This window comes from Toxotes jaculatrix, chromosome 4 (genome assembly GCF_017976425.1).
Source record: "Toxotes jaculatrix isolate fToxJac2 chromosome 4, fToxJac2.pri, whole genome shotgun sequence".
NCBI classification, from domain to species: domain Eukaryota; kingdom Metazoa; phylum Chordata; class Actinopteri; family Toxotidae; genus Toxotes; species Toxotes jaculatrix.
This window is the reverse complement of record NC_054397.1, coordinates 21424717-21433689: the sequence shown is the minus strand read 5'-3', so window position 1 is coordinate 21433689 and position 8973 is coordinate 21424717. Positions and strand designations below refer to the sequence as shown.

Below are 8973 nucleotides of genomic sequence, written 5' to 3'. Positions count from 1 at the left end.
TTTTTGTTCAACCTGAAGACTTGTGTATAGTAAAGGCAAAAAAGATGAGACATGTTCATCACAATTCATTACATAGTGATCAAGTGCCGGATGTCACCAAGACAGAAAAGAGAAACAACAATGAACAATAAAAAAAATTAAAATTTAAATAAGGTTCTCCCCTAAAGATACTGAAGTGTTACTTTTAAAAAAATCAACAATGCAATTTACTTATCTTTTTAAATCAAATTTGTAGAATTTTTTTAATCTTTCTGTAATGAGCAGTATATTTCTATAGTTGGTATGAAGCAGGATATTTCTATGGCGGTTCCTGCATTGATACCCCCAAAGAGCTGTTGAACTGATGTTCAGTTCTCAGGAGGAGACATGGCTGGCAACAGTTTCTAGTTCAACTCTTCTTTTTTTTTTCTTTTTTTTTTCTTTTTTGTTTTTAATGCAAAGCAATGACACCACACTAATCTGTCAGCATAAGAGCAAGTTTTCCCTTGAGCGTCCAACTGTAAACTGGGAAAATTGAACAGTGCACGTAGGTAGTCCCAGATCTGAAATCCGGTCCTCATTTTATACTCAACCACTGTACCTCCGATTAGAGAGACAGATACAGAATCCAAGGCAGAGTGACAAGTGCTATATCATCAACAATGACAGGGGATGGAGATAAAGATACAACTACCACAATGAGGTCTAGAGCATGTTAACTCAAAAGAACACAAAATGTGAAAATTTTACTCTTAAATGTGTGTATAAGGGGTACTTTGTTGAAAAAAAGTTTTCTTTTTTGTTTTTACTAAATTCAGATTCTTGACTTTTGATTTGGACGTCCATTTAAGATAACTTCCAATGTGAGTTAATTTTTTAAAAAAGTTTTCAGATTACTTAAGGGTTTCTAAGATCTAATGCGGTAAAGAGAATAAGAATTATAAGGACATAAACATTTGAATTGTAGAGACACCAGGTCAACCCACTCCCCACCCACTACTCTGACCCTCCACCTACCCTTACCCTCATACACCCAACCAAAGCCCCACCCCACCCTCATCCAAAATCTGTCTGGCTTAGAACAACTAAAAACCCACTCTGTAGTCTTCAAGTGGCTGCTGGCTGCACTGCCTGCCTGGCTGACACCGAAGAAACATAACTCTGTGCTACTTACCAAAAAAAAAAAAAAAACCTGCAAACTTTTAATTTTCAAAGAAAATAAACACTCTGGAAAATTAAGAGCTTTACGTTGGTTAAAACGACTCATCAGAGTACCCTCTCAGTACGGTACACATGTACCAGAAAATAATAAACACCTAAACCAAAACTCTACACACCAAACTCCTACTACTTTTTAGCATGTAACATGCCAGTAAACGGAATCATAATCTGGAGAATAACAATATACATGAGTCAGGCAGATGAATGATTTACCAGAGATACACATAATCTTTTCTTTTCTTTTTTTTTTCATTCGTTTGTTTCAGCTGGTTCCTTATGCTCTGCTAAGTCACAAAACGACGGGGTCGTACAGGTGCTTGATGCAAGTACCTGCTTATTTCATATGTGCACAAAAAAATGTCCTGTAATCTTCGATAGCTGAAACTCCGAGCTTATAGCAAAAAGGAGGATTAACTAATGCAGGTAAAATATCCAAGGCACTCTTTGTTGTCATTTCACACCATATTGTTAATTTCATTGCTGTTTGTAAAAGAAATATTTAATGGCGCTAGTGCCTAGCATTTCATAGGCAGCCCAATTTTTATATATATATATCTTATCTCAATCTTGCATGGAAAATCTTTCACAAAGATCAGTTTTTAAGTGTGACCCTGCTTGTCTTGATGTTTCGATAATATGACACTGTCCACTATGCTCAAACACAAAACTGTACATGATATGTAAAACAGTATGTACTGTATGCAGCATGGGTTCTCATAACTAACGTTTTTTTTTTTGTTTGTTTTTTTTTTCATGTTGATGAAATCAAAAGTATCAACAGCAACACATGTACAACCAAACCCACCAGCCGAGGACAATTTTCTCTCTAAGTAGCCAAAACACACCGAGCATGCTGTCCAGTTACAAAAATTACAAAACGTGGAAATTATTGCACAATAGAAAGGCTCAAAACGTTTTGCGTTTGATGCAATAGTATTGCCCCAAAGATGGATCATGCATTCAGCTTTTTCCAGTCAGGGATTATAACAGGGCTGTACTGCGTACTGGTGTCTAACCCTGTTGTCCTTTCCCCTCACTTATCGGCTAGTTAGCCAGGGTCGCTTTTTAGCCAGAGGAGCTGAGAGAGAGAGAGAGAGCTGCCAGCATGCTGCTCTTTGCCTACTCAGTCTTAATGTCATTAGCCAGAGGGCGGTCGCTGTGCCACTTCTTCATGTGTTTCTCCAGAGTGCTGTATACACTGAAAGGCATGTGGCAGATTTCACATTTGTACACGTCCTTGCCCATCTGTCCATGGGTCTTCATGTGGCGGGTGAGCTTTGAGCTCTGGGCGCACGCATAGCTGCACAGCTCACACTTGTAGGGTCGCTCTCCAGTGTGACTGCGTCGGTGCACTGTCAAGTTGCTGCAGTTCTTGAACACCTTGCCACAAAATTCACAAGTGTCACTGCGGCGGCCGTCCTTGGAGCTCGGCCTGCCATTCCCACTGCCGCCGTGGGGAGTGCTGGCCCCACTGCCGGTGCCGCTGCGTCCTGAAGCAGCCCGTTCCCCGTCCAGCTCGCCGGGTGGAGTGGAGAAGCGCAGGCTGCCATTCTCAGACGAGTGCTCAGATGAGGAGGCGAAGGGCGATTGTCTGGAGTCCCCACCTGTAAAGTTGATGAAGGGGTCCTTGAGTTGTCGTGAGGCAGCGTAGCCAGCCAGCCACTGGGAGTAGACGTTCTCTGTGTTTGGGATGGTGGGCGTGGGGGGGTCGAGGTCCTTCTCCACCTTGATGCGCTTGGACAGGGGACTGAGGGAGCCGGGGCTGACCCCTCCACTCAGCAGCTTCCGGGACAGGCTGTCAGTGGACAGAGGTCCCAGGCCATTGATGGTAGTGGTTGTTCCATCATCCGCCCGATCCGACTCCATGGCTGAGTCCTCATCACCAGGCTCCCGAGACGAGCTCCGGCGGCGTGGATGCAGGGCCTCACTGTTCTGGTGGTGGCGGGCCCCTTCTAGCCGCAGGGTGAAACGATAGTCATTCCTTCCCTCTTCATCTTCCAATCCTGGCTTACTCTCCATTTCCTCCTCCTCCTCCTCTTCTTCCTCCTCCTCTTCCTCCTCTTCCTCTTCCTCCTCTTCTTCCTCCTCCTCATCTTCCTCCTCCTCTTCTCCATTTTGGGGCATCAGGCCATTATTCTCATTCTTGAACTTGGCCACCACTGACTTCAGGGCATCCGTGGCACTGCCCATCAGCTCACTGGTGCCCGGTTCAGGAGAGCTTGCAGTCGAGAGGCCATCATCTGACTTGGCATTAAGCACCGACGACTTGCTCTGACAGTGCGTCTTCATGTGTCTTTTCAGTTTGCTGGCCTGGGTGCAGGCATGGTTACACAGGTGACACTTGAATGGCTTTTCCCCTGTGTGGCTTCGCCTGTGAACAATTAGGTTGCTCTGGAATTTGAAGGTCTTCCCGCAGAACTCACAAGACTTTGCCTTGAGAGGTGTGCCTGGCTGGGCCGCGTTGGATACGGCATTGGGCGTGGAGCGTGAGCCAGAAGGTGACTGAGAGGTGGAGAGGGGGGGTGTGGCTGAAAATGGAGGCTTAGAACCTGGCTGGAATGGCTGCAGCAGCCGTTGCATAGGGTTGGGCCTGTTAGGGGAGAGAGGTGGGGAAGCCCCGGTGGCATTCCCAGCCAGCTCACGCAGACGTCTAGAGAAGTCCATGCTCGGAGGAGGTTCTAGTGGCACTGAGTTGAGCCTCATCACCCTGTCAAAGGCGCTGGGATGGTGGGTTGCCAGGGCCAGGTCATCGGGGCTGAGGTGGTGGCGTGGTGGCGGGCTGAATAGTGGCGGTGTCCGGGGGTAGCGACCCTCACGGGGTGTGGATGCTGAATCCCGGCCAGACCCAGAACCTGGCATCCTCAGGAGACTGTAAGGACTGCCATCAGCTAAGTGTACAGCATGGAGGGGAGGCTGGGAGGAGGCACAGTCACCCCCCATCCCAGGAGCTGCAGCCACGCGAGGGGTGAGGGGGCTGCCGGGTTCGCTCTCCAGATAAATGCGGAAGCCGTGGGTGTTCTGGGCATGCTGGAGCAGGAACCAGGCACTGGTGAAGGGCTGCTTGCATGTGGTGCAGGTGTAACTGCTGGGTTCATCTTTATCTGACAAAAAATGGGACACACAGAGAGAAAATTTTAATCAACCTGATAAAAATGATAAAAAAAGACTCAGGCTACAACTTACTGGTGAACAAGGAACTGATATTAAACCATCATTGTAGACTCATTTAAAAAGATGCACGACACTTCAGTGATGAAAGTGAGGTTTTAAAATATATAACAAAATGTCCATTATGATAATCAAAAACTGACAAACTGAATGAATGCAGGAGAATTTAGCAGCAAACCTGCTATTTTTTAATCTTCTAGCACTGTTACAATATGCCCTGATGTGAACTACGTCAGCAGCTATTTCTAACTGAAATGAACATGGCTAGATGGAGGCTTTAACAAAGATTTTAAAAACCTTAAAATGGATTGGCAAAATTGGATAAAAATAATTTCAACCCAGAGAAATAAAGCTCCCTTTTTTACAGCTGTGATTAAACAGGACTGAATGTTAAGACACTGTGTGATGCATTTTTAAAACTGTTATTACAAAATCTGAGCTCCTGAACTATAACGTATGCAAAAGAGTAAATATGCATTTCATAATTTTATCACACCAGCATTAACTTCCAATGAGTGTATGCTTAACAAAAGAATAAATAAAATAATAATGAGAGATAGGCAGCAAATACACAATTTACATAGTTGAGAAGACATAGGAATATTTCAGACAATAATTGACTTTCAATAGCACTTGCACACTGACCTGAGATTTGCCTGACAATGCACGCCTAATCTCGTTAAACACACTCATCTCCCCTCCAATGCCTTGTTTACAGAATTAGCAAGGCTAAAGTGGGACATGTATCTGATGCTGCATATTAACGCCGAATACAAATAAGAGGTCACATGTTAATAAATTGTACCAGCGTTTATCACAAAAAACACACATTCACAGCAAAAAGAAGCAAAGGGGAAAATTGTGCGTGTATGTGTCTGTGTTTGTGTGTGGGTGGGGAGGCTTCTATGAAAATGCATTTCATGCATTACTTTTCTATTTCTGATATTTCATGCTTTATGGATTTATTTAAATCCTCTCAGGTGAATAGAAAAGGAGAAGAAGGGGAAAGCAGAAGTGAGAGATATGCAAAATAAGAAGCATCCGCCACTTGCAAATGTGCTCCCTCTTTCATCTTTTGGCTTTCTTATCCTTTCTTCTCTTTTTTCTTTTTTCACTGGAGGGCATTTTTCTGAAGTCATTTGCAGACACTGAACCCAAAACCATGGCCATACTGTGCCGGAGAGGGAGAACAAGGGAGAGGGAGGAAGGAAGATAGGCCAAGTGTGTGTGTGTGATTGCGACTATAAGAGATTCCTAAGATGGTGGATGGACAGTCTTGCATGTTTTAAGCCTGCTGTGGCTGAGAGACAATGGGGTGAAGAAGGGGCAGAAAGAGAAGACGGCTGTGGAGAGAAAAGAGGGATGTTGTGGATGAGCAATAGAGGGAACAGATTGGTGTTTTGTGGTTCTTCTTTCTGTCTCATGTGTCCACGGCCACCGTGGCCCCCTCTGAACAATCTCACTTAAAGACCAGAACACGGCATAAAATGTGCACCCAATCAAACCTACACGCAAACCTTTTTCTCTTGACTGAAAAGAGTTGGAAGGGGGGTATACTGGTAAATTATGGATCATTACAATCTGCAAAAATTACAGTTAATTGCTGCCACCTGCAAGGGGCTTTGACCCACTATGGAATTTTTCCATCATAAAAAAGCCATTTGCCCATACACGTTTTTGCTCCCTCTCTCATAAGCACAAATAAAATGTGCCCATTACATTGGTTTGGCTATATGCATGTTTCCTGATTATGTGTGTTTTTATGGCTTTAAATAGAAAGCCCCGTATCACTCGTAAAACGGTTGTAATAACCTGGTTTCTCCTGTTCACTTTTCTTTGATTTGCAGCCTATACACACTTCCCTCTCCTAATGTGTGAGCAGACAGTGTATATGCATGAGGAGGAAAATGAATTTTCTGTTGTTGTGAAGGACAAGACAGGGAGATGGGGGGTTGGCTCGAATGTCGTCTTCTCCTCTGAGACACAGCCGCGTCCGTCAGAGGGAAAGAAAGCACTGAGGGAGTGAAGGTAAGGAGGCAGGGAAAAAGGGGAAGGGAGTGAAGGAGGGAGAGAAGTGTGGCGTGAAGGGGACATTCCTAATGACAACCCACCACATTTCTGAAGGACACGAGAGCCACAACACAGCACTTCAAAGGCAGAAGTCGATTCATTTCCTTATGTATCAAAAATGGTGTGTCTTGTGCTATGCAATCACAAGCCCATCTATGGGCATTTGACAAACAGTACTCATGCCACAAGCAGCGACGATAATTGTTATTCCCATGCAGGGAGTGGACACATTGATGGGCATCAACAAGCCAGACCAACGCATGCCCAGATTCACAACAATGACAAGAAAAGATACCTAAATAAGTCCACTATTGTCCTTAATAGCTGTCCTCAAAGGGATGGATGGACAGTTATTCAAAAGGAGAAAAAACATTCTGACAAGGCGTTTGATGGCCTTGAAGGTTTTTTCACTCGTATAGAAGAGCAGAGAACTGTGCGAGGGAGGAAGGATGATCTTATAAACGAGTCTGTCCTCTAATGGAATAAAGGAGAGCTCCCTCTCGCTCTGTCCGTCTGTTTCTCTCCTTCCAGTAACTCTAAGTCTGTGGCGAGTTAGGGCTGGAGAGCAGGAGAGCTGGGGCTAATGCTGGATCTCCAGGTCCCTTTGAAATAGGATCAGCAGAGAGGAGAAATCACACTGACAACCCCTTAGCTGCCATTTCATGGCAGGGGCTGAAAGAGGGGACTTTGTGGGAGAGAAGACAGAAAGCGAGAGAGCAGGGGGATCAGGAGCAGAATAGCAGGAGAACGATAATCAGAAAAAAGAGGCAGTTCTTACTATACTGTAAGAACTACAGAGGCAGAGCACAGAGGAGAGACGTATAACAGTCAAAGGAAAGGGGGGGGGTGTTTAACAACTTCTTCAAAGCCATTTCAGCACGTTGCAACACAAAGCGGGGGGAGGCTATTACGGTATCTAACGGACATAGTGTACAGCTATCAGGCAGAGAATATGATCCAGGGCTCATGCTAAAAGAACAAGACCAACTGACGCATGGGCAGAGGGGGAAATTATGGCGCCTTAGCTGCTGACACTATATTCACACCAGTGTCCCAGACAACAGTGCTGACTGGACAAAGCAATACGCACAAGCAAATCTAAGAGGCTGAGGCTTCTTGTACATTTTGCCCATGCAGATTGCTCTATTGTTAGTGACCCACTCCCAAACCCAGTCTCACACGCACTCAGTCTCCCTCAATCACCACACACACACACACACAGAGAGAGAGAGAGAGAGAGAGAGAGAGAGAGAGAGTAACCATACCACCCCCTTCCACCTTTATCCTGTCAGCCCGAACACAACAAACACCAAGACAACCATGGACCTTGATCCAGTGTTGGCAGGTTAATAACTCCCTAAGAAAAAACTATCATCAGTCAATCAGTCAATCAAATCCACCACCCATCTACCTGATCCCTCAAACTTTCTAGCCTTACATCCAAAAGTTAGAAGACATGGCTTGACCTCAATTTTTTTTTTTTTTTTTTTTTTTTTTTAGTTTTTTGTTTTGTCCTTGACCAACCCTGATAGTGGGCTCAGGCCGTCCTGGTGTGACCACGCAGCTCTCACTGATATTGGTCATTTAGCTAATGGAGGAACGAGCTAACAGGATTAGCCCGCAGGCCTTCCAAAAGGAGAAGGAGGAGGAGGAGGAAGGCAAAGAGACAGGAGACATGAGGGGGACGCAGCGTGTCACTGCCATTTCCCAAAGTTAGCCGCCTGGGCTTGGGAGCACTCACACACACACCTGAAAAGTGATTATGCTAATAGCAGGTCTTTGCCAATATTCATAAGTGTTTATAGGTGTTGGAGTGAGTGCCTTGGGAAGACAGAGGGTTGTCAATACAGTACCTCTTAAGAGTGCCTCAGCCGTAACTGGCGTTAATGTGATTACTACTCTGTTTATGTCATTAGGGTATTCACAGTCAGGGACTGGACAGGGGTGAAGGGTGAAGCAGGAAAAGAGAGGTTGAAGAAGATGGTGGAGATGTAGCAGGGGCTCCCATTAGAGCTCTTCTTCAGTGTCTTGCATTTTCTAAATATAACCTCTCGTACATGACTTTCAGCTGACTTAGTGGGCGTTGGTAGAAAAAAATTGTTGACAGATGAACTATAATTATTGATCATCTTTCGTATTTGGGTGTAGTGTGGGGTGTCTCATACATGCTATCACCCTAATTATCTGTCTCTGGATCCACTTGCATTTGTTAAAAAAAAAAAAAAAAACATGATGGAGCAGCTGGCTGGCCTTGACCTTCCTCCTTACTTTTCCATCTCACTCTGCTTGTCTGTGTTTCTCTGCCACAGCCACACACACACTCAGGCTCACACACTCACTTCTTTGTCCTGGGCCAGACTTGTTGTGGTGCGCTGAGCCACTGGCCAGAGACAAAAGGCTTGTTTGACCAACACTTGTTCCCAAGACAAAGCCGGATGCAGGAAATACGGTTTACTAAACAGAAAGCCAGCCAGGGAATAGAACAGGCCTAAATCCCAGCCTTTTACAAGTCAGATGTGGACCGGGGCCTGCAAC

General features: G+C 45.1%; 1 protein-coding gene across 1 annotated transcript in view; it reads right to left on the bottom strand.

Moving 5' to 3' along the window:
• Positions 1-1036: 1036 nt before the first annotated feature.
• LOC121181408 (B-cell lymphoma/leukemia 11A-like) overlaps positions 1037-8973 on the bottom strand; it is a 34148-nt gene continuing 26211 nt past the window's right edge. The window contains exon 3 of the mRNA XM_041037363.1: positions 1037-4301. Within this exon, the coding sequence (XP_040893297.1) occupies positions 2320-4301 (1982 nt within the window). The 3' untranslated portion in view covers positions 1037-2319. The remainder of the gene's footprint in view (positions 4302-8973) is intronic.